Below are 26,664 nucleotides of genomic sequence, written 5' to 3'. Positions count from 1 at the left end.
AAATCTAACCACACACGGGCGGCATTGACTCTCTGGTTAAAATAAAATTTAAATACAAAGGAAGGGCGCAATCGCTCAATAAAGAGTTGGATGGAAAGTTGACTGTTGGTCAGCGCGCATGCGCCTTGGTGAAGGCCACTTGTCTCCCTGGGTGTTGGTTCGGAGTTCGGAGTCGTGTGTGTGGATGAAACTATGGTAATACAATTGGACTAGTGATCCCGAACCGTAACTACAACTCAGTGTTGGGGGAACCATAGACAGAAATTGCTGGAAGAAACTCTGCCACCAGAGAGACAGACAGACAACGATTTTATTCCAGTAAGACTCTTCTTCAGAAGTCATGTTCTGAGGGGCACAAGGTTGGATCCCATTCACGGTGAATCATAGAATCCCCGCAGTATGAAAACAGGCCATTCGGCCCCCCAAGTCACACAGCCCCTTCAAAGAGCATCCCACCCAGACCCACTCCCCTACCCCTGCATTTCCCATGTCTAACCCACCTAACCTAAATGCCCCTGGACACTGCAGGAATTTAGCCCAGCCAATCCACCTAGTCTGCACATCTTTGGACTGTGGGAGGAAACCGGAGCACCTGGAGGAAACCCACATACAGACACGGGGAGAATGTGCAAACACTGCACAGTCGCCTGAGGGTGGAATCGTGCATGGTAAAATTTGAATGGCTCTTGTGCTGCAGTGGTAGTTCCTCCACCTCTGAGCCTAGAGGTACCTGCTTCAAGTGTCACCTGCTCTGCAGATACATAACGACATCTCCAAATAGGTCTATTGGGAAGTACTGTGTTCTAGGGCCCTTTGTGGCCTGGCTGATGCTGGGCCATGTTCGGAAATTAACTTCCCTTCCTTTTGCTCTTGAACTTGTGCAGGGAGTTGCTTTCTCAGGAATGTGATGGAATACTCCGGACTTCGCCTGGGCAACTGCAGCTCCAGCAACACTCAAGAAGCTTGACACCATCCAGAACAGAGCAGTCCGTTTAATTGGTATCCATAAACATCTAATCCCTCTACCACAGATGCACAAAGTATACTATCTACAAGATGCACTGTAGAAATTTGCCAAAGATCCTGAGACATCAGTTTCCAAATTGACGACCACATCCATCTAGAAGGGCAGCAAATAAATGGACACACCGCGACCTTCAAGTTCCCCTCTAAGCCGCTCACCATCCTGACTTGAAAATATATCACTAGTGCTTCGCTTTTGCTGGGTCAAATTCGTGGAATTTCCTCCTTAACAACATCATGTACCAACAGCACATGAACTCCATCATTTGAAAAAGGTAGCTCACCACCACCTTCTCAAAGGCAACTAAGGATGGGCAATAAATGCTAGGCCCAGGCAGCAACACCTGGGTCTCACAAGTTAATCTTAAAAAAAACTCCAATCACCCCACAAGCTGTCAAGCAGGGGAGTGAATTCCCTGTCAGCAAAGTTATTTGAGCTTCCAGAAGGCATTTGATAAAGCCCCTCATGAATGTGTGAGACATAAGGTCTTACATATTGCTGACTAAAGTTCAAGCTCAGGATGGCATTGGAGGATTGATTCATTTAGGAAAGTGAGCAGCACAGTCTAGGATAAAGTGCAGATCGTAGAATTAGGATAGGACTAGTGGTGTCCCTCAAGGATCAGTGTTAAAGCCCTCAACTGTTCATATGATCAATGAACAAGAACAAGACGCTGAGCCGTTTGAGCCTGCTTTGCCAATCAAGAAGGTCATAGCTGAGCTGATTTTCACCTCAACTCTACATCTCTGCATGTCCCTGAAAATCTTTAATCCCCTTAGTAATCAAGAATCTCTTTCTGCATCTGCCTTAAAAATACTTAAAAATTCTACATCCACTGCTGTTTGAGGAAGGAAGTGCCAAAGATTCAGTCATCTAAGAGAAAAAGTGCTTCCTCCTCTCTTTTAAATTGGTGTCCTCTTATATTTAAAATAGAACTCCTAGCCAAAGGAAAAATACTAAATAAAAACCAAAAGAACTGCGGATGCTGTAAATCAGGAACAAAAATGGAGTTGCTGGAAAAGCTCAGCAGGTCTGGCAGCATCTGTGAAGGAGAAAACAGAGCTAATGTTTCGGGTCCGGTTCTGAGGAAGGGTCACTGGACCTGAAACGTTAACTCTGTTTTCTTTTCCACAGATGCTGCCAGACCTGCTGAGCTTTTCCAGCAACTCTGTTTTTGCTCCTAGCCAAAGGAAGTAGTTAAACAGCATAACCTAACTGACCTTTCATGTTAAATTAGTCATTGTCTTGTGATTTTGAAATGGGTCTGGAGCCAGGAAAAAAAATTGTTGTTTTACTGAGTAGTATCCTTAAGATATCTGCCACATCCATGTGGGATGACCTTACTGCAGCAAGTTTAGGCTGACAATCACTCAGGTGGTCACTTCGCAGACCCTGAGCTGGCAGTTGCCTGCCACTTCAACGCGCCATCTTGTTTGCTGGAGGAGGACGTGCACCTGTCAACATCAAGGGAGCTGAGGTGGAGATGATTGGGACAATAACCAACATTCTGTCCTGGGCGATCCACATAGAAGCAACAGTCAAGAAGGCACAACAATGCCTCTTCCTCAGGATGCTTAGGAAATTTAGCATGTCCATAAGGTCAGAGGGAGTAGAGCTGGCGGAATTGACACCTTCTGTGCAGTTGTAACCTTGTATGTCTTGCTGCATCTAGGCACTCTGTGGTCTGTATGCCCTTTTTCAGTATGATCTAACTGCAGCTCACAAGACATGACTTTTCACTGTACCCAGATGCATGTGACAACAACATATCAAACCAAATCAACATCTCTGTCTCATGCTTCCTGCAGTGCGCCAGCAAAGCTGAGCATAATCTGGAAGAACAGCATCTCGTTTTCCCGTTGGGATCTCTACAGTCTTTAGGACTCAATATCAAGTTCTACAACTTTAGGGCTTGAGGCACCTTTTCCATGTTCTTACTCCAACTTTCACACGCTAGACCTTATTATCACATGGTCTGCTATTACACACACCTATTGTTAGCCACCAAATGTCCCCATCAGTAGCTATTCATTTGCCTAAGCTAATGGTTATCCACTACTTTGTTTACCCAATTGTTCTCTCTCCTTGGGCTCAATCTCCACCTATTGTCGACTCTTAATTTCTCCCATCGTATCTTTTGCATAAAAATCAACACTTCCCTAATACTATCAGTTCTGAAGAAGGGACACCGGACTCAAAACATTAACTCTGATTTCTCTCCAGTGATGCTGCCAGACCTGCTGAGCTTTTATGAAAAAATTTACAAAGTATGTGAATTCTTATTTGGAATTAGCAATCTCATACTTATACCATACACATTCATTTTCATAACCATCATCTGCATTGTCAAATAGGATGCTTTGTTCTTACATGTTACCTAAGCCTTTTAGGAATTGAAAGGTAGGCCCATTAAAGACAAAATCAATATTAGCATTTTGCCTGCATTTCCTTCCTCTTCATTGGCATTCATCCCCTTCCTCTCTCCTTTATTATCCAATTTCACTCCCCTCTTCAGTACCTCTGATTATTTGACTACTAGCCGCCTTTTTACCACCACCCAACATACCATTCATTGTGCCTCCTTCAGCAATCTATCTATTTCCTACATAAAAGTGGATTCAGTTCAAGTGGTGTGAGTCTCACTCGCAAGCTAAAGAGCCATCGGACTACAGTACTTTCTTTGGGAAAAGCCCACTATGTCAAGTGCTTCCTAGGTGTGTAAGTGACCAATGGAAGGCTTTCACTGTGATCAGGGACCCTCATGAGCTCCTGGCTGATCAGACACTGGCAGCTCTCCATTGCAGGTAGCAGCAATGTGAATGTGGTGTTAGCCACTCGCAATGTATCCAAGAGCAGAGAATCAGCAAGAGACCCACGCCTCAGGTGAGAGAGAGGGCCAAATGGAGATTGCTGCATAGGAATCACTTGGGAGAGAGGGGTGTCAAGAGGTTAGAGGAAATGTCAGGGGGTAGCACTTGTCAGCATGAGTGACTAACAATGGAGGACACTCACACCCTTCCATTTTCCTCTACCTGGACTATACAAGCAAACCTGACAAGAGTTTGCTTTTCAGAAGTTCTGTGTGGCAACTTCTCCCCTGTTCAACTGGTTGAATGATAACAATTGTAAACTGTAAGTGGGTATTACTACCCACTTAATGGCTTCACTTGGCATCAGGGCAAGAAGTTCTCAATGAGGTTTCTCACCCCAATTTTAATCAGGGCAGAGACAGGAATTCAGCATAGTACCCACCCACATCTTCCAATCCAATTCCCTCCTCTTCCTCCCATCTCAAACTCACCTCAGGAGAAAGCATTGAATTCCCCTCAAAGTATCTTACAATGGTATAACATAGAACGAGCCCATTCAAAACATTGTGCCTAGGCTGACTCTTTGAAATTAGCTCCACTGCCCTACAATTTCTCAATAACTGGAGTATTTTTTTTCTAATTCAAATATTCAACTGAGTAGCTTTTGAATGTTATCATTGAATCTGTCTCTGTCACCCTTTCTAGGAATACACTCCAGATGATAACCTCATTTTGTTTTTGTAATGTCATCTCTGTTTATTTTATCAACTATGTAATATCTATATCCATTTATTAACGGATAATATTTGTTAATGTATCACTAGAAACAGTTACTCTTCATTTATACAATCAAAACATGTATCATTGTATCAAATCTCTCTGTGTTATTGAGAACTGCCCCTGTTTCTCTATCAGTGGAACAGAAGACTTGCACTCATGGTACCATTCTGGAAAATTCCCACTGAATACTCCAAAGACTTGATATCTTCTCTAAAATGTGGTAATAAGAGATGTCACAGTGCTTTAGCTCAATGTTTTATGAAGATTTGGCAAAATATAATTGCTTTAAAACTTTATTTATAAATCCAGAGACCTTGACTGACATTTTAGGTCCTTCTTTACATGCCCTGCCATCTTCATTGACTTGTGTAGGTACAGATTTGTATATTCTTGAGTCATCTTTGGAGTGTTAGCTTTGGACACCCTTCCTTTCCCCAACACGCAGATATATCTAGTCTGAATCCAAATGAACTGCTCTTTGCACGCTTCCCATGTAATGTTTTATCCACCAATTGATCTAATATAGCTGGAGAAAATCACTTCTCAACTCACAGAAATTATCATTCGATTGAATTGCTCTATCTTTTAGTGTATCCATACCTAAAGATGGTATAATGAGGAGGAGTGAACCCCAATGCTTGGGAGTTCTAGTTATTATCATCATGCAGCTATTTCAACCTTCGATTAAAATTTAGTAGTAATCAAGTTAAGCCAATTTCAAGTTTCTTCTGAGTGAAGGAATGAAAAATGTTGTTACTTGCTAACCTCAAGAAATATCGTAAATGCAGCACAAAACACAAGCACAGGTATACAGTTTAAAAAGGAGAGAGTATCTACTTCAGTACAAAGATTTTAAAAACTTATTTCAGTTCTTGAGTTGTTATAGTTGAGCTTGAGACCATAGCTGTTTACAATGTCTTGAAATCTGTAGAATCCTTGAGTTTCAATGAATGGATGCATTACCAATTTGCTTTATAACCAAAGCTGGCTTTTGGAGATGATGAGAAGGAAACAGGAAGGAGATCTTCTGGTCCTTGCTATTGCCAGTTGATCTCCATTTAGAACATAGAACATAGAACAGTACAGCACAGAACAGGCCCTTCAGCCCACAATGTTGTGCCGACCATTGATCCTCATGTATGCACCCTCAAATTTCTGTGACCATATACATGTCCAGCAGTCTCTTAAATGACCCCAATGACCTTGCTTCCACAACTGCTGCTGGCAACGCATTCCATGCTCTCACAACTCTCTGCGTAAAGAACCTGCCTCTGACCTTCCCTCTATACTTTCCACCAACCAGCTTAAAACTATGACCCCTCGTGCTAGCCATTTCTGCCCTGGGAAATAGTCTCTGGCTATCAACTCTATCTATGCCTCTCATTATCTTGTATACCTCAATTAGGTCCCCTCTCCTCCTCCTTTTCTCCAATGAAAAGAGACCGAGCTCAGTCAACCTCTCTTCATAAGATAAGCCCTCCAGTCCAGGCAGCATCCTGGTAAACCTCCTCTGAACCCTCTCCAAAGCATCCACATCTTTCCTATAATAGGGCGCCCAGAACTGGACGCAGTATTCTATCTGTTTCTGTACAGACAACCACCAAAATATAGAACTTTTATGTATTTCCGAATCTACTTTTACTGTCTTTCCAAGCTGGATGGTTGCAGGCAACAGTCATGTTTGTATGTGCAACTTATCGCCTTAGTGTAAATTTAATGTAAATTTGAAATAAGTTTCCTCACAGTTGTTACAATTAAGATTTTCCCATTGGTTAGATTCAATTGTGATAGGCACAATTCTATAATTGAATTAATAATTTTGGAAGAGTAAGAATAACTAGTTATTTGAATATTTTACTGGAATCTAAACTGTAAGCTTAGGAGTTCGGTTTCTGCATAAATAACTGCTTTGAAAACATTTCTTAATAACAAATAGAAAATATATTTCAAAAATATTTTGTATGAAGCACAACTTTAAGATGCATTTGCAGCTAGAGGTAATAGCAAGTTAACTGGGCACTGTTTGGCAAAAACAAGATAAATATATTAAAGGAATGCTCGATGCTTCTGATTTCCAGGCACTCAGGGATTGAAGCATATAGGAATTGGTAGTGCTTGTTTATTGATGCTTATTAAATTAGACAGACTATCTTTTAAATAAGATAATTGAGTATTAGATAGAGGGGCATTGAACATTCCTAGATAGTTGCACACACAAGCTTTCTGTCAGTAGCTAGTCTTGTGCATTATTTTGTGACCAAGTATAGAGAAAATGTAGAAAATTTAAGGAATTCTACTGTCAAGAAAAGCTAAATCTAAATCAAGTTTGTGTTTGATGCATCACTTTCAAAATGCTAGGTTAAGACTATAATTGTTAGATATAAGAGATTCCAAGGTTATCTTTGATCACTTTTGAGACAATTAATTGAATTCATTCCAAAGTGAATTTGATTTGACTGCCTAGGAAACAGGGTAATTTATTTAACTTCTGCTGTCTTCTGTCAGGTCAGTTGAAGCTGGAGCATGCAGAATGATGGCCTTGTAGGTAAGTTGGAAACCTTTTGCTGTAACTGAAGAATCGGACAAGAACTTCAGAGTCATAACATTGCCTGTGATAGAAGGAAAATAAAATTGGTGAATTAATTTCTTGGTAGTAATTTACTTTACAAATGAGTGAAAAGCTGACAGTAAGTTCATTATCATTATTTTTCTATTTTTGTAGCAGAATCAAAATTTAATGAACTAATCACACAAGTGAGTAGGAAATTTTGACCATCCATAGAAGGATTGAGCATCCATAGAATGATTTATGCTCTTGTGGATAGTGTTCTATACAACTGGAGAAATATAAGGCTTAATTAAAGATGCTCACAGAGGAGTTCCAAGCTCCTTTATACAGATCATGAACAGTTGGAGTTTTATAATGATAAAGACAACAATGTTTGAAATACACTCAAATACGTATGTGTAATGGGAGAATACAAAAATATACAAGGAAGGTGATTCATGCATGGAATGAGATGCCAGAGGAAGTGTTGGAGGCTGGTACGTTTAAAAGACTTCTGTTTGGGTATACGAATAGGAAGAGTTCAGAGGGATATCAGCCAAATGCTCGCAAATGAGACTAGATTAATTTAGGATATCTGGTCAGCATGGATGCGTTGGACTGAAGGGTCTGTTTCTGTGCTGTACATCTCTGACTCCATGAAAGAGAAGAAAATAAGGTTAGAATAATTGGCCCAAATTCTCTCATCACTCCACTTTTGAGGGCAATAGGGCAGAAATTGGGGGAAAGCTCTATTATGCTAGAACACTGAGCTTTTTTCTATGCTGGAACTACTGATTGTGAGGAGGGAGCTAACAGGAGTTTCTTTGAAACTAATGCTACCAAAACCTGATGGATGCAAGACTTTGAATTCCTATTACCTTTCTCCTGGCACAAGTGGGTACCACCAAATGCTAAAGGCAGGGACGGTTACAGCAACTGGTTGTTTTATTTAGCTAACGCTGTTTTTCTCCAATGCTGTCAATGTTATCGTGTTATGTCTTAAGTGTAGTATGTTAGCGTGAATCTGCTCATGATATCATCACTGTATCCGAGCATGTGACCTGAGGATTTAAAGATACAAATCTTTCAACAAGGAACAATATCAGGCCCTTCAAGCCTGCTCCACGATCCAACAGATTAACTTGGTCAGTGATCAGTATTGTATTCAGTGCTCCAGATGTGGCCGCACCAATGCCCTATATAAGTGAAGCATAGCCTCCTTTTCTTGCATTCAATTCCCCTCACCTTCCTGAATAACTTGCTGGACCTTCATACTAACCTCCTGCAAACCTATGTTTGTGTCATCTGCAAATTTAGCTACCATGCTTTCAGTCCTTTCAATCAAAACATTTATATAAATTGCAAAGTGTTGAAGGCCCAGCATCAATACTTGTGGCACACCACTCACAACATCTTAGCAACCTGAAATGACCCTTTTATTCCTATGCTGCACTCCCACTTAGCCAGCCAATCTTCCATCAATGCCAACATGTTATCCCTACACCATGAACTTTTATTTTACACAATAACTTTGATGTGGCATCTTATTAAAATGCATTCTGGAAATCTAAATATAATACATCTACTGGTTCCCTTTCATCCAAAGCACAAGTTACTTCCGCAAAGAATTTCAATTATTCAGTTAAACACAACTTCCCTTTGGTAAAAACATGTTGGCTCTGCCTGGTTACCTTGAACTTTTCCAAGTGTCTTATTGTAACATCTTTAATAATAGCTTCTAACATATTCCTTAAGAATGTTAAGCTAACTGACCTCTGGTTTTCTGCTTTCTGCTCTCTCCTTTTTTGAATGAAGAGGTTACATTAGCTATTTTCTGATCGAAAGGAACTTTTCCTGAATCTAATAAGTTTTTGTAAAACCAACATTGTTAGTCAGCTGTGCTTTTTATCTGGGGCCTGCCTTGGCCTTTGGAACCAGATTTCCTGCATTTTTGTGCCTTGTGTCCTTGGATCCCACATGCTTTACAGGTTCAAAGAAAAGCTGATTGAGGTGAGGCAAATCACATCTGTTATAGATTTTGTTACTTGGTGCACTTTGCAGATCATTATAATTATATTGGAGAGGGTCATTGAAGAGGAGAAAAGAGGGTAATTGAACTAGCAATCACTGTTCTGCCAATTAGACCCTTTAAGAATGTTCTTTAGGACAAGGAAATGCCATGTCATTGATGCATTACTTCAGGACAAAAGCATAAAACCATTGTGGTAGGCCATTGAAAATCCCATGCTTGAGATGTAGCTGGAAAATATTCGTCACTCTATCACAGCAAATGTCCTGAAGATATACAGATCCTGTGCTACATTTTACGTTGATCGTTTTAAGTGTGACAGTGTAATGGAAGCAGTCTCCTCTGTTTTAAACACGTAGCTTAATATTAGCCCAGACACTTTTATGCCTGAGCAATGAAATATAATAACTGTAATAAGTGTCCTTTGGATCTTTCAGTGTCATAATACCCATGCCAGTTTCTTATGCTGCAGGAGATAAAACTAGCATTGCAACATCAGGTAAAATATACTTTGAAAGCAAGCTCACACCAAATGCTGCCATTTTTCCCCAACTATATCAATGCTCTGTTCATTTAAATTGTCCAATTTTTTTTTGAGTGCTGTGGAATCCCCGCATTACCATTGTTACCAGCACTGAAATTATGTTGTTGATTGTTTCAGCTGAAGAGCCAACTAGTAAAGATGTGTTTGCCAAAATGTCATACTTCTGTAGTTATTTTCTATGATGTTTGCATTTTGTGCGTGTCAGTTAGATAAGTCTTGAAATCAAGTTTTATCTGTTATATGCAAGTTGGACTGACCTCTGACTGCATCATGCAAAATTTGTTGGGTTCAGAGCTGAGTGCCATGCCACTTCGATACTACTTTATCTAACATTACGTTTTAATTCAGAAAGCAAAGGGATTAATGTTCATTCACATTTTTAAGATCAATCTCTTTCTTCCCTGCATGTGAAAAATTGGTTTGAAGTTGCTTGGCGATGAAAGCTGCTCCTTAGATCACAACAGCAATCTGTTTGAGGTAACTAAACTAAGGCGTTCATTTTCTACAGTTGTATTGGATTAATATTTTATTAGGACCCAGTGCATCTGTGGTTTGTAATTAAACTGGCACAATATGTACTTGTAGTAATGGAAGATTTGTTCAGATATCAATGTCAGAAATACCTTGAGCATTTTTTATGCAGTACTATATAAAGAAAGTATGAATTTTATTCAACAATTCTTGAAGAGAGTTGACATCATAAAATTCTAACACTGAGAAATATTTCTAGTTCAACACAACTTCTTACAAAGCGTTATTAAATTGTACAGTTACCTGTACTGATGATGTCACTTGGTAATTTGTTTCCACAAAACCTGAAAACATACAAAATAGGAAGTTTGAAATTTAGCAGTTGAAATGGAAAGTTCACTAGTAAAAATATAAATTTAAAACTGCAACTTGGATTTCCAGTCTGAAAAATAATCAGAGACACATTTTAACTTGAAGTATATCTTCAAATGTGGGAACACTGTTACAGTTAAGTTACTGATAAGAACCTTATATGTTTATGGATTTAGGATCAATCATTAAGTGGTTAGAAACATTCAAGGTAATCATGCAGTCAACATTGTTACATGAAAGGGTAATCATGTTTAATCAATTATTAGATTTTCTTGAAGTAGTAACATGCGTGAATAAAGCGGAGTCTGTCAACATGGATTCTTGAGTTCTAGAAGTCATTTGACAAGATGCCCCATGAAAAATCTTTGCACGAAGTAGAAACACATGATGTTGAAGGTAACATGTTAGAATGGATAAAAGTTTGGCTGGCACACAACAGAGTATGCACAAATGGACCATTTTCTGATTGGCAGGATGTGAGCTTTGAAGATCCATAGAAACTTTACAATTTATATTGAAAAATAAACTGAAAGAACTCCAGTGCTGTAAATCAGAGACAAAAACAAAAGTTGCCGGGTAAGGTCACCAGGTTTGGCATCATCTGTAGAGAAAAATCAGAGTTAAGGTTTTGGTTGAGTAACCCATCCTCAGAACTGATGGGAGCTAGGAAAATGTTGGTTTTTATGCAGAAGATTGGGTGGGGGTGTGGGTAAGGAGTAAACTGGTGGATGGGGTATAATATAGGAAAATGTGATATCTGGTAAGAAGAATAAAAAACAGAGCATTACCTAAATGGAAAACAACTGAACATAATTCCAAGGTATAGATGGATTTAGATGTTCTAATGCATGCATTACAAAATATTAATTTTGTACATCAAATAATGAAGAAGATTAATGGAATGCTAAATTATGAGAGGAAGTGAATGTTAGAGTAAGGAGGGTATGCTTCAGAAATACAGAACATTGGTGAGACCAAGCAGCTCTTATTGAGTGGTAGAGCAGTCACAAGGGGCTGAATGGACTAATTTGGATCCTGATTCATTTGTTCTTTTGCATATTTATTTACAAAAATTAAATCTAAGTGAAACTGGAAAGATTTAATGTTTGCCCTGTATCACTGTATCATTACAATGCTATTCTAGCACACTATTATCCCACCATCCCAATAAACATTTACCTGCCAACAAAGCCTAGCAAATCATCATAACTGTCATATATTTCCAGGTAGTCAGACAAGCAAGATGGGTCATCTTCTACATCAAATTCCAGAAACCGTAAATGGATGCGTTGCTTGTACTTAAGTCGGATGTGCCAGTAACAGACCTGCTGATCCTCATATTCATCTGGGAAATTTGGAGATTTGATAATTCGTTCCAGATCTGTTAGAACCCCACCACATTGTTTTGCTGAAGAGCAGAAAATAAATGCAAAGGAATTATACTCTGCAATAAACTTGAAAAATGCTTCTATGAAAAATATTGCCATGGCAACAGATCAGAATTCTGAATTGTTTATGGACATAGCTGAACTTTTAAGCCTGATAAGTTGCTTTGGTTGTTTGTTTTAAAAAAAGGCACATATGAGCCAGACATGGCTGAAATATAATTCAGTGACTGTCTGGATAATTCCCGTTTGGATTGCCCTCAGCCTCAAGATAGACTGTGGAATGCTGCATAAAAGGGTGTCAAAAGAATTCAAAAGAAACATTTCAAAAGAAGTGATACATGACAAAAACCTGAACCATCTCCTGTGTGCTAACCCCCTCCAGATTGTGGCTGTTATGTGAGGGATTAAAAATACAGTGTGGGCTGAAGAGATGTATGTACTGTAACCTGCCAGGAATATAAAAAAATGTCAAAAACAATTATTGCCTTTCCTGTGCAATAGGATGATTATTAATCAGTAAAGGAACCAAGAGTTATGGAGAAGTGGAGTTCAGGATTGTCAGATCAGCCATGTACAAAATGCGGAGGAATGGAATTGTGGGAGATATAGCAGTTTGGATTGGAAATTGGCTTGCTGAAAGAAGACAGAGGGTGGTAGTTGATTGGAAATGTTCATCCTGGAGACCAGTTACTAGTGGTGTATCGCAAGGATCGGTGTCGGGTCCACTGCTGTTTGTCATTTTTATAAATGGCCTGGATGAGGGCGAAGAAGGATGGGTTAGTAAATTTGCAGACGACACTAAGGTCGGTGGAGTTGTGGATAGTGACGAAGGATGCTGTAGGTTGCAGAAAGACATAGATAAGCTGCAGAGCTGGGCTGAGAGTTGGCAAATGGAGTTTAATGCATACAAGTGTGAGGTGATGCACTTTGGTAGGAGTAACCGGAAGGCAAAGTACTGGGCTAATGGTAATATTCTTAGTAGTGTAGATGAGCAGAGAGATCTCGGTGTCCATGTACACAGATCCTTGAAAGTTGCCACCCAGGTTGACAGGGCTGTTAAGAAGGCGTACAGTGTTTTAGCTTTTATTAATAGAGGGATCGAGTTCCGGAACCAAGAGGTTATGGTGAAGCTGTACAAAACTCTGGTGCGGCCGCACTTTGAGTATTGTGTACAGCTCTGGTCACTGCATTATAAGAAGGATGTGGAAGCTTTGGAAAGGGTGCAGAGGAGATTTACTAGGATGTTGCCTGGTATGGAGGGAAGGTCTTATGAGGAAAGGCTGAGGGACTTGAGGCTGTTTTCATTAGAGAGAAGAAGGTTGAGAGGTGACTTAATTGAAACATATAAAATAATCAGAGGGTTAGATAGGGTGGATAGGGAGAGCCATTTTCCTAGGATGGTGACGGCGAGCACGACGGGGCATAGCTTTAAATTGAGGGGTGAAAGATATAAGCCAGATGTCAGAGGTAGTTTCTTTACTCAGAGTAGTAAGAGAATGGAACGCTTTGCCTGCAATGGTAGTAGATTTGCCAACTTTAAGTACATTTAAGTCATCATTGGATAAGCATATGGACGTACATGGAATAGTGTAGATTAGATGGGCTTGAGATCGGTATGACGGGTTGGCACAACATCGAGGGCTGAAGGGCCTGTACTGTGCTGTAATGTTCTATGTTCTATGTTCTGTGATCTGACATACCTGCTGGATCCAGCGCATCATCCTCCAACACTTCCACCATCTACAATCCAACCCCACCACCAAAAATATTTTTCCATCCCCACCCTCGTCTACTTTCTGGAGGGACCACTCTCTCCGTGACTTCCTTGTCCGTTCCACACTCCCCTGCAACCCCACCACACCTGGCACTTTCTCCTGCAACTGCAGGAAGTGCTACACTTGCCCCCACACCTCCTCCCTCACCTCCATTCCAGGCCCCAAGAAGATTTTGCACATCAAGCAGATGTTCACCTGCACATCTGCCAATGTGGTATACTGCATCTGCTGTACCCGGTGTGGCTTCCTCTACATTGGGGAAACCAAGCGGAGGCTTGGGGACCGCTTTGCAGAACACCTATGCTCAGTTCGCGATAAACAATTGCACCTCCCAGCCGCAAACTATTTCAACTCCCCCTCCCATTCTTTAGATGACATGTCCATCATGGGCCTCCTTCAGTGCCACAACGATGCCACCCGAAGGTTGCAGGAACAGCAACTTATATTCCGCTTGGGAACCCTGCAGCCCAATGGTATCAATGTGGATTTCACAAGCTTCAAAATCTCCCCTCCCCCCACTGCATCCCAAAACCACCCCACCTTGTCCCCGCCTCCGTAACCTGTTCTTCCTCTCACTATCCCTTCCTCCCACTTCAAGCTGCACCTTCATTTCCTACCCACTAACCTCATCCGGCCCCGTTGACCTGTCTGTCCTCCCCGGACTAACCTATCCCCTCCCCACCTACACTCACCTCTACCGGCTCCATCCCCGCCCCTTTAACTCATCTGCCTCCTCTCCACTTATCTTCTCCTCCCCCTCTCTACCCGTTTATTTCAGACCCCTCTCCCCCTCCCCCATTTCTGATGAAGGGTCTAGGCCCGAAATGACAGCTTTTGTGCTCCTAAGATGCTGCTTGGCCTGCTGTGTTCATCCAGCTCCACATTTCATTATCTGCTGCCCTTGTCCTTTTGGATGGAAGTGGTTGAGAGTTTGGAAAGATTCTTTAACCAATACTGCTATTCCGCACCCCCCCCCCACCCCCCCACCTTTTTCCACCCACCCTATCCTGCTTGAAAACTCTATATCCAGGGATATTGAGCTGCCAATGTTGCCACTCCTTGAACAAATTTTCTATTAAAGCAATAACACTGTGTTGCCATGTGTCTGTCTGTTCTTTTAGTACATTTGCCTTCCTTGTAATAATCCTTGCATTGAAGTATAAACAGCTCAAATCCGTCAATTGCCTTTGCTGGATGCTTTTAATCCTCATTTCTTTTGTTTTTCTGAATCACTATCTACATCACTAACTAATGTTCTACATTCCACCTCCTGATCTGAATCTGAACCAACTAAACCTACACTTTGGTTCCCATCCCCTGGTCAAACTAATTTAAAACCTTACCAATGGAATTGAGCATTGCCCCACAATGAATAGATAGGGTACATCTAACAGACTATAATGTAACAGGAGTAGACAAGGTAAACACAAGAGGGAAAACTCAAAGATGTTTCACTAATATATAAAAAGCAAAAGGATGAGTAAGGGAAAAGTCGGACCTATGAAAGATGAATAAGGGACCTTGTGTGGAGATGCAGAGGTTGTGGGAGGAATTTTAAAAGATTTTTTTCGTTTCCGCATTCATAAGGAAGGGGACAATGTGGATACAGTTATCCAAGATGAGCAGTGATAAACATTGGAAAAACAACCATAACAAGAGAGGAGTTGGAATCTTTGAAGTGGGTATGTCACCCCACAGCTAGATGGGTTTTTCATTAGGATGTTGAAGGAGGTCAGGGAGGAAATAGCAGATGCTCTGATGATTAATTTCCAATCTTAACCAGACGCAGGTGAAGTGCTAGAGGAATGAAGGAATGCAAATGTGACTCTTTTGTTTAAAAAGGGTAAAAAGGAAATGCCAAACAATAGTAGGCAAATTAGTCTTATGTTGGTGCTGGGCAAATTGTTAGAATCAATCCTGAGAGATTGGATAAATTGTCATTTTGAAAGGCATGGACTAGTCAGGGATAGTCAGTGTTGCTTTGTTATCAGAACGGCATGCCTAACAAATTTGATTGAGATCTTTGAGGAAGCGACAAGGAGGATCAATGAGGGAAGTGCTGCGGATGTTGTCTACATGGATTTTAGTAAGGCATTTGACAAGATCCCACATGGCAGATTGGTCAAAAAAGTAAAAGCCCAAGGGATACAGGGTGATGTGTTGAATTGGATCCAGAATTCAGCATAACAGGAAATGAAGGGAATTGGTGATGGTTGCCTTTGTGAATGGAAAGCTGGATCAAGTGTTGTTCCACAGGGCTGGTCTTTCGGACCCTTGCTATTTGTTTTCTATATAAACGATTGGGACATGAACAAAGTGGAGTCACAGTTGAGATATGTGCAGGCAACGCAAAAATAGAGGTGTAGTGTATAATGTAGAATATGGCTGTAAAGTCCAAATAGTTATAGATGGGCTGGTGGCATGGGCATGAAAGTGGCAGATGGAGTTCAACTCTGATAAGTGCGAGGTAATGCCTTTAGGGAGGTCAAACAGTAGAAGGGAATACACAATATATTGGGAATACACAAAGAGGTGTAGATGAAGTGAGAGATCTTCATTTACAGGTGCACGGATCCAAAAGATAACAATGCAGATAGATAAGGTTTTGAGGTTTGGTTGGGTTGCCGAGCTGTAGATGACACCTTTGTCATCAGTAAACAGACCAAATTGGAGGAGACACACAAACTTATAAACAACACCCTCACCAGAATAAAATTCACCAGAGAGGAGGAGAAGAACAAACAGCTACTATTCCTGGACGTCATGGTAGAGCGCAAGACAAATGGGGAACTGCAAACCAAAATACACTGAAAAGCCACACACACAGACCACGTACAGAACTTGAACAGTAACTACCCCAGCACAGTCAAACGAAGCTGTGTGCGAACATTATTTAAAAGGGCAACAACACACTATAGCAACAGGGAACTATGACAAGGGGAAGAGGAATACTTCTTCCAGGTTTTCAAGGGTAATGGATATCCAAAAACACTGGGTCAGAAGATGCCTATATGAACAACATCAGAAAGATACTACATGCCCCAACACACTCATCACACTACCCTACATCAGGAACACATCAGAACTCACCACAAGACTCCTACCACTGCTGGGCATCAGAGTGGCACACAAGCCTATGTCAACCCTACGACAACTGCTCACCCGAAATTAAGACCCACATCCCACCATGGACAGGACCAATGTCATCTACAAGATCCCCTGCAGAAACTGTGAGAAACAGTACATCGGACGAACAGGAAGAAAACTAACAATAAGAGTACATGAACACCAATTGCCTACAAAAAGACACGACCAATACTATCTCATCTCAATCCATACGGCCAAGGAGAATGACCACTTCGGATGGGACAACACCAAAATCCTAGGACATGCTAGGCAGAGACAGGCATGAGAATTCCTAGAAGCCTGGCACTGCACAAAGCATACTGTGAATAAACATACTGAACTCAACCCCATATTGATTCCACTTCAAAGGAAAACCGGAAGTGAGGCAATCTATCTTAATGGACCCCAGAGTTTACAAACCAGGCTGGAAAACACACCGACGCGTACATGGAATAGTAAATCGGAGGCTGCACTGAGGATGTTACTCAGCAGGGTAATGAAACGCCTGTGAAACAAGAAACCAGGTCAGTGAACCAACCAACCTCCACACCCACAACCCGAGCTACAAATCTACTCCAAAGCCTTAGAGATGAGGTTTTGTGAGAGAAGGCATGTGGAATGCTCTCCTTCATTGGCAGAGGTATAGAATACGAAAGTAGGGATATAATGATAAAACTGTATGAGACACTGGTGAGACCACAAGTGGAGTATAGTGTGCAGTTCTGGTCACCATATTACAGGAAGGACGCATTGGTCCTGGATAAAGCACAGAGAAGGTTTAGAACATAGAACATAGAACATTGCAGCACAGTAAAGGCCCTTCGGCCCTCGATGTTGTGCCGACCTGTCATACCGATCTCAAGTCCATTTAACCTACACTATTCCATGTACGCGCATATGCTTGTCCAATGACGACTTAAATGTACCTAAAGTTGGCAAATCTACTACCGTTGCAGGCAAAGCGTTCCATTCTCTTACTGCTCTCTGAGTAAAGAAACTACCTCTGACATCTGTCCTATATCTTTCACCCCTCAATTTAAAGCTATGCCCCCTCGTGCTCGCCGTCATCATCCTAGGAAAAAGGCTCTCCCTATCCACCCTATCTAACCCTCTGATTATTTTATATGTTTCAATTAAGTCACCTCTCAACCTTCTTCTCTCTAATGAAAACAGCCTCAAATCCCTCAGCCTTTCCTCGTAAGACCTTCGCTCCATACCAGGCAACATCCTAGTAAATCTCCTCTGCACCCTTTCCAAAGCTTCCACATCCTTCTTATAATGCGGTGACCAGAACTGTACACAATACTCGAAGTGCAGCCGCACCAGAGTTTTGTACAGCTTCACCATAACCTCTTGGTTCCGGAACTCGATCCCTCTATTAATAAAAGCTAAAACACTGTACGCCTTCTTAACAGCCCTGTCAACCTGGGTGGCAATTTTCAAGGATTTGTGTACATGGACACCGAGATCTCTCTGCTCATCTACACTACTAAGAATCTTACCATCAGCCCTGTACTTTGCCTTCTGGTTACTCCTACCAAAGTGCATCACCTCACACTTGTATGCATTAAACTCCATTTGCCACCTCTCAGCCCAGCTCTGCAGCTTATCTATGTCTCTCTGCAACCTACAGCATCCTTCGTCACTATCCACAACTCCACCGACCTTAGTGTCGTCTGCAAATTTCCTAACCCATCCTTCTACGCCCTCATCCAGGTCATTTATAAAAATGACAAACAGCAGTGGACCCAAAACCGACCCTTGCAGTACACCACTAGTAACTGGTCTCCAGGATGAACATTTCCCATCAACTACCACCCTCTGTCTTCTTTCAGCAAGCCAATTTCCGATCCAAACTGCTATATTTCCCACAATTCCATTCCTCCGCATTTTGTACAATAGCCTATTGTTGGGAACCTTATCGAACGCCTTGCTGAAATCCATATACACCACATCAACCGGTTTACTCTCATCTACCCGTTTGGTCACCTTCTCAAAAAACTCAATAAGGTTTGTGAGGCATGACATTCCCTTCACAAAACCGTGCTGACTATCCCTAATCAATTTATTCTTTTCTAGATGATTATAAATCCTATCTCTTATAACCTTTTCCAACACTTTACCAACAACTGAGGTAAGGCTCACTGGTCTATAATTACCAGGGTTGTCTCTACTCCCCTTCTTGAACAGGGCAACCACATTTGCTATCCTCCACTCATCTGGCACTATTCCTGTAGACAATGACTAGTTAAAGATCAATGCCAAAGGCTCGGCAATCTCCTCCCTGGCTTCCCAGAGGATCCGAGGATAAATCCCATCCGGCCCAGGGGACTTATCTATCTTCACCCTCTGTAGGATTTCTAATACCTCTTCCTTGTGAACCTCAATCCCACCTAGTCTAGTCGCCTGTATCTCAGTATTCTCCTCGACAACATTGTCGTTTTCTAGAGTGAATACTGTTGAAAAATATTCATTTAACGCTTCCCCTATCTCATCTGACTCCACACTCTAAAATGTTACCAGAGAATTGTAGGTTGGAACAGAGAAGGCTGAAGGGTGACCCGATTGATGTATACAAATTTGTGAGTGGTACAGATGGAGTAGACAGGAGGAACCTATTTTCCTTGGCAGACAGCTCAAAAACCAGGGATAAGAGTTTCAAGCTAAGTGGCAGATGAGGTAGAAGGGACATGAGGAAACTTCTTTTATGCACAGGGTAGTGGGTGTCTGAAATTTACTTCCTGAGTTGGTGGTGGAGGCATAGACCCAAAACTCTTTTAAAAAGTACCTGGATCTGCACCTTAAGTGCTGTTAGCTGCCGGGCTATGGACTGTGTGCGGGAAGATTGGATTAGAAAGGGCATCTGTGTGTCTTTGGGCACCATGGAGAAGAGGACCGAATGGCCCCTTTCCATGCTGAATCATTTCAATGGCTGTAACCGTGTGTGATTATAGTTATGCTGTTATTCTGTCACAGTTTAACTTATGTTTCCAGCATTTGTTATTGGCTGTGTTTTTAATTATTAGTATGCAATCATTGGTAAAGTTAAGAAAAAATAAGTAAAGCATAACTCTATGAACAAACCATGTGGATTGTAGCAGTAAGCATCCCATAATTCTGATTTATTTACTCGATGTCCATAGTCAATGATACCAGTTTTTCCACCTCCACAATTGGCCCCAGGTTTTACAATTGGATATCCAACTCTCCCTCCTGAAAGCCACCCAGCTGCACATATATGAAATCCTGCAAAACAATAAACAGCTGAGTTAACATAATTGGTGTAGGGTATTAAAACAGCTCAAAGCAGGTCTACTAATTTATCATTTTTGAGATGAGTTAATTCCGATGAAAGGTCATAGACTTCAAACTTTAACTCCACTTCTCTCTCCTTATGTATTGCCCAGTCCTCCTGCATATTCCGAGAATTTGCTGCTTCTATTTAGGATTGGTTAGTAGTTTTTAAGTTTTATGATAATGATGATAATGCTGATGATAATGCTGGACTATTCAGATCCTAGAATGAAATCTGACTTGATAGATATAAGTTTTTTTTAGTTTTGTTACCATGATGCGTAATCATTGAACATTTTCAGTAAACATATTCTTTTAACAAAAGAACACAAATTCATGACAAAAGAAGAAATAACAAAAATCACAGATATATGATAATTTAAGTCCTGACATAAACAACTAAAAGAATATTTCATCCCTTTTCATAACAATATTTTTTACAGATACTCAACCCCACTGTAGTAGCTCCCTAATCTTCACTATTTAATTTCTTATTTGGCTGATGAGATTATTAGCATTTCCTTTGTTTGACATACATTTGCCGGATGGAATTATTTCCTTTACCATTCGTTTGCTGAGGTACAAATACATTGGTTACTTTTACTGAGCTAAAATATAAGAAACATCCTGTCATTGGGGAAAAGGAGGAGGAGAGGGGACCTAATTGAGGTATACAAGATAATGAGAGGCATAGATAGAGTTGATAGCCAGAGACTATTTCCCAGGGCAGAAAAGGCTAACACGAGGGGTCATAGTTTTAAGCTGGTTGGAGGAAGGTATAGAGGGGATGTCAGAGGCGGGTTCTTTACACAGAGAGTTGTGAGAGCATGGAATGCGTTGCCAGCAGCAGTTGTGGAAGCAAGGTCATTGGGGGCATTTAAGAGACTGCTGGACATGCATATGGTCACAGAAATTTGAGGGTGCATACATGAGGATCAATGGTCGGCACAACATCGTGGGCTGAAGGGCCTGATCTGTGCTGTACTGTTCTATGTTCTATGTTCTAACTAAACAGCAAGAACAATGTAAAGGCTTCTATCTGGCTCTGGATGTCTGGATTGCCATAATCAGTTGATGATAAAGGTGTTTTCTTCACTGAAACCTGATAATGGCTCCTGGTCAGTCTTTCTGCATAGCATTAAAGTTCAACTACATTACCTTTTCATCAGTTATTTATTATGTTTGAACTCGCCCTTCAAAATGACTTTCAACCTCATTAAAGGAAACAAATCAATTACAGAGAAATGATAATGAAAATTTAGTTTATCTCTACTTTAAAATCCAAATTGCCAAGTGATCAGACTATCTTATAAACCTTTAATCATTTTAATATGAACACTGCACCTTTTCATTTTTCTATATTTTGAATGATAATATAAAATTGGGAAATTGCTTTGTAAAAAAAACACAATGGAATGAGTGAATGGCAGTTTTGATGATAAATAAGTCACTGTGTGTTGTATTTACACTACTGATTTGTAAGAAGTGGAGGTAAGATAAGATGGCATAGCACCTGGAAGTGTGTTTGAAGTGAGGTTCAGTCAGCAACAGAAAACCAATTGGTTTGTGCAACTGTGACCTCTTGAGAATTTCAAAGGTCATTAACTTGATGAAAACTCTCTGGTTCCAGTTTACCAGAACACCTTGTGTGTTTAAACAAGGCAGTGGCAGAAGATTTTCCATATTGGAAGAAGTTGGGTTTCTTTCTATAACTGTCTGCAATCCATGCCTTGAAACAACAGGTATTCTCTCTCACCATTTGCTCTAAGTTGTTGACTCTAAAATCACTACAAAACTGGAGAATTTTGTCTTTGGCAAAGAACTGAGAGCCTGGAAGGATAGACATCGGAAAACAGAGCGTCTGGGAGGAAAAAGTTAATATCTCATGGACGCATATAGATTGGCCCTATTGAAAGGTGTTTTCTGAGCGGTTTCCCTCCATCCATAACACCCACACTTCTTGTCTGCCAGTATGTATATGTAAAGATTTTAAAAGAACCTTAAGAGTTTTAACCAGCTGGGTGGTATGTTGATAGTTCACAGCTGCCACTTGTGATAAGGATTTGCTGATTTGAAATAGACAGTGGTTAAGTACAGGAATCTGCTGAGCACGATGCCACAGGCAGGTAAATTGGGAACTTTGCATACTTTAATTAAATGATTAATTTCCATGTTGATGCCATGAATAATCGTCTTGAAAATCATTGCATGTTCCCTAGTGGGTTGTGGCCTAAACTCTGTGAGAAGTAGGATGCCAACTTCCATTTCCCAGGTATCTGAGGCAATTTGTCAAACACAGGAACTATAAAGGGCAGCACCTGGTTGACATCACTTGAGCAGGTGTCAAGCTGCATTTTAAGTATGTTGCCAGCCGGCCAGGATTCCTGGGACATGCTGGCAGTGACAAATGCCTCTGGCACTCGTGGACTGAAGAGTGCATGAGCGTGGAATCTAGTTAATGAGGTGAGTTATGTAGAACTGTGTGAGGAATCAGTCACAGAGAGGAATCCACCATGAATCTCCCTGAAACTGACACCTAGCCTATTTCTGTTGAAATTCAGCTCATTGTGTTTAATTCTGTGTATTATAGGTTACAAAAGACATAAAGGCTTTGGAGAGGACATAGAAGACATTTTCTAGAATTGTGCTTGGGATTAGGAATTGCAGATACATGGATAGATAGGCAAAGCTGACTTGTTCTCCTTCGAGTAGAGAACTCTCAGGGAGAAGTGTAAAGCCAAAGCAGAAAATGCTTGAATTCCAAGATGAAAGGCTAAAGATCTGATGCATTAACTTGTTTTCTGTCTCCACAGATGCTGCCTGACTTGCTGAGCATTTCCAGCATTTTGTTTTAATTTCTGAAAAGCTAAGATGACTGGCCTCCAACAGGGAAATAATGGGATGAAAAACAAAAATAAGATAAAGATGTTTTTTGAGATATTCGTCTGTGGGCATCTGGACCGATTCCATTCAACAATTCCCTTAATTTCCTTTATTCACATTGTTTTAATTACCAGTTACAGTTTTAATCTCACAGACATGAAACACCAATCCCGAATTCATTCAAATCTTTTGTACTCAAAATCATTATGTGACAAAAGATACTTTTCGTTTTGCTTTACTTGGTCTGCTCGAGTCTAAATAAATATAGAAATTTTCATATATGATTTCTATTAATTATTCTCCACACTTTCAGAGTCCCTTTCAAAATCCTAATGAGCAAAGCCCATAACTCAATGTATTTCTTTAATGTTCATCAATATTCTGATCTTTTAAACATCTGTGTAAAAACAACATCTGCCATCTCAATTTCTACATTCTCATTGCCATTGCTTGCATTTCCAGTGTTGTTTGAAATATTAAATATTTTATGATAGACCACATTTAAAGGTTGTTGAGTCAATATAAACTTATTTCTTGGCAATCCAACTCAGCGATTATATGTTCTGATGTTTTTCAAGTGTTTTCATTTTGTCATTGCTCTCATCTGCAAGAACACTATTCAATGGGTCAGGTGGTTTTACGTGGAGGTGTTTAGACCCACTATTGTTGGAGGTGACAGATACAGATTCGATGTTAGCATTCAACAGAAAACAAATAAGTATATGAAGCAGAAAAACTGGTAAGGACGTGAGGAAAGAAGACAGTGGAACTTAACAGGATTACTGTTGTTGTGACTAAATGATGAGGGGTGACCACGTTCCCTATTTTTAAATCCCAGTCAGTCACGACATGTAATTTTATTTCTTTTTCAGCATGTAGCTTTCATTCTAGAATTAAACTTTGTTTACCAGATCAAAAATAGAGAAGGGCCCATTCCAAGGTTTGCTTGTGTGATATTAACTTGTGTGATATAAACTCAAGAAAAATAAGAAAACACGACATCAAAAATACGCACAAAATACAGGTAATAAACTTCAAAAAGAGGGTTAAGGAGCATGTCTACACAAATGGGAAGATAAAAGCAATGCAGTTGCAATGTATAGTGTTCAGAGAGTCCTTGAGTTAAAGAATGAAACCTGGCAGCCAATTGTTTAGCAGTCGCTCTGTTTCCTCATGAATGGTGAAGCTTGTAGATAACCGTGATCTTGTAGGGAATGGGGGTTTTCACAATTTACTTTTTCACTGCACTGGCTTCTGGGATTTAGAGAAAAGAGCGTTGACGATACTTACATTTTTACATTCATGATGCTTTCTCTCTCACTTGTTGCTCAAAGGCTGTTGATATATCCAGGGGGTTCCTCTGGGGATTGTGCCATAGTTTCATTCCAAGCTGGTTAGTTGTAAGCAAGACTTAATCTCCCAACATGTGAATTTATCATCAAAGTGTAAATAAAACAAGAGATTTGAATTTCTCGACACCTCTCTGCGCTTCAGTACCTCTTAATTAAAATAGGAATTCTGAGGCAGCTGGTTTCGTATATTTCGCATGGATTTCCTGGGGTTGGCAGATGAACACAGCAGCTATATTACAATGTCCTCGACCGCATTCACTTGCATTTCCCGCAACTCATCCCTCACACCCCGTCCCCGCAATAACAGCAAAGACATAATCCCCCTCATCCTCACATACCACCCAACAACCTCCAGATTCAACGCGTCATCCTCTGCCTCTTCTGCCACGTGCAATCTGACCCATCTACCAAGGATATTTTTCCCTCCCTACCCTTACCTGCCTTCTGGAGGGACTGCTCCCTCTGTGACTCCCTTGTCCTCTCCACACTCCCCACTAGCTCCACCACCCCTGGCATTTATCCCTGCAACTGCAGGCAGTGCTACAACTGCCCCCACACGTCCCCCCTCACCCCCATCCCAGGCCCCAAGAAAACCTTCCACATTAAACAGATGTTCACCTGCACATTTACTAATGTGGTATGTTGTATCCGCTGTTCCTGATGGGGCCTGCTCTATACTGGGGAAACAAAGCAGAGGCTTGGAGCCTGCTTTGTTGAACATGTACACACAGTTCATGACAAACAACTGCACCTCCCAGTCGCGAACCACTTCAACTCCCCCTCCCACTCCTTGGATGACATGTCCATCCTGGCCCTCCTCTGGTGCCACAACGATACCACCCGAAGGCTGCAGGAATAGCCCCTCAAATTTTGCTTGGGAACCCTGCAGCCCAATGGTCTCAATGTGGGCTTCACAAGCTTCTAAATCTCCCCACCACCGACCTCATCTCAAAACCAGCCCAGCTAGTCCCTGCCTCCTTGAGCTGTCCATCTTTTCTGCCAGCTATCCGCTCCTCCCACCTCACTGACCAACACCCATCCCCACCTCTTACCTACCAGCCTCATCCCCGCCTTCTTTACCTGTCTATCTTTCCTCAACTGACTAAACCCCATCCCAACTCCCTACCTATACTCACCTTTACTGGCTGCGTCCCTGCCTCCTTGACCTGTCTGTCCTCTCTCCATCTATATGCTCCTTTATCCACCTTCCATCATTGCCTCCCCCCGTCTCTATCTATTTCAGAGTGTCCTTCCCCTCCCCCCACTTCTGAAGAAGGGTCCTGACCTGAAACGTCAGCCTTACTGCTCCTCTGATGCTGCGTGGCCTGCTGAATTCATCCAGCTCTGCACCTTGCTATCTCTAGCTATATTACATGACTGAATTTTAAAAGGTTGCATTTGCTATCACTGCAGAGCATGCATACTATTCCCTGTGATAATAGCATTAACAAATGCAGCCATAAACAGAAAGGGAGAAGGACCAAACAGAATCAGACCCGGGGAGAAAAGACCAAGCTAAGGGTTGGTGGATTGGGGGGAGAGCATTTTTGGGAAGTTTGTCAGGCTGGTGGGTAGAAAGGCAAAGGATTGGGAATGTGGGCTTGGGTGGGGAGTGGGGTATTCTTACCACCCCATTCCTGTCCATTCTATCCCCACCAATCCCATCCATTCTATCCCAGCAGCCCAAGCTGTCTTCTCTCCTATCACAGCTCTTCACACTCTCTCCTGCTCCCTTGTCCCAACTGTTCTCCGCACACTTCCCATCCCATTCTCCAGCCCCGCCTGTTCACACCGCCCTCTAACATCCCACCAACCTCTGACCTGATTTCCATTTCAATGTGTGCCTTTTCCGTGAATATGCACATTACGCACTTTGCGTGTGACCTAAAGGTCTGGAACTGTGTGTGCATTTTGGAGCGACTGCACATGCTCAGTTGCCCCACAGAAACTGTCATTTTGAAAACTAATTTTAGTCTAAAGTTGAATACTGATGGTTCATTTTCAGGTAAGGTCATAGCACTCTTCAAAAAGAATTCTATAGTGTTAGCTGTCAATGTGGTTGTGTTAGCATCATAGAATTCCTACAGAGTGGAAGCAGGTCATTTGGCCCATTGAGTCCACACCAAAAGGTCGAGAACTTTCATGAAGTTTTTATATAATATCCACATTGAAAGGCTGACAAATGTAAGCTTTGGCAGGCATTGGATAATCATACAACATAGTTGTTTGGAAATAATTCTTTCAAAGCCTTTTGATACATGGTCATTC

At 41.3% G+C, this 26,664-nt stretch overlaps 1 protein-coding gene and 1 long non-coding RNA gene across 2 annotated transcripts in view; one reads left to right on the top strand and one right to left on the bottom strand.

Moving 5' to 3' along the window:
• Positions 1 to 884: 884 nt before the first annotated feature.
• LOC132209828 (uncharacterized) lies at positions 885 to 12,736 on the top strand. Its single transcript, XR_009445964.1, has 4 exons — positions 885 to 1,298; positions 7,120 to 7,159; positions 10,162 to 10,212; positions 11,805 to 12,736. It is a non-coding gene; the product is annotated as an uncharacterized LOC132209828 (long non-coding RNA).
• tnfaip6 (tumor necrosis factor, alpha-induced protein 6) overlaps positions 4,527 to 26,664 on the bottom strand; it is a 54,953-nt gene continuing 32,815 nt past the window's right edge. Inside the window, exons 3-6 of the mRNA XM_059647481.1 lie at positions 19,952 to 20,113; positions 11,758 to 11,986; positions 10,510 to 10,550; positions 4,527 to 7,223 (exon numbers count right to left, since the gene is read on the bottom strand). Of these exons, the coding sequence (XP_059503464.1) occupies positions 7,096 to 7,223; positions 10,510 to 10,550; positions 11,758 to 11,986; positions 19,952 to 20,113 (560 nt within the window). The 3' untranslated portion in view covers positions 4,527 to 7,095. The remainder of the gene's footprint in view (positions 7,224 to 10,509; positions 10,551 to 11,757; positions 11,987 to 19,951; positions 20,114 to 26,664) is intronic.

This window comes from Stegostoma tigrinum, chromosome 7 (assembly GCF_030684315.1).
Source record: "Stegostoma tigrinum isolate sSteTig4 chromosome 7, sSteTig4.hap1, whole genome shotgun sequence".
NCBI classification, from domain to species: domain Eukaryota; kingdom Metazoa; phylum Chordata; class Chondrichthyes; order Orectolobiformes; family Stegostomatidae; genus Stegostoma; species Stegostoma tigrinum.
The sequence above is the reverse complement of the archived record's forward strand: the minus strand, read 5'-3'. Positions and strand labels throughout refer to the sequence as shown.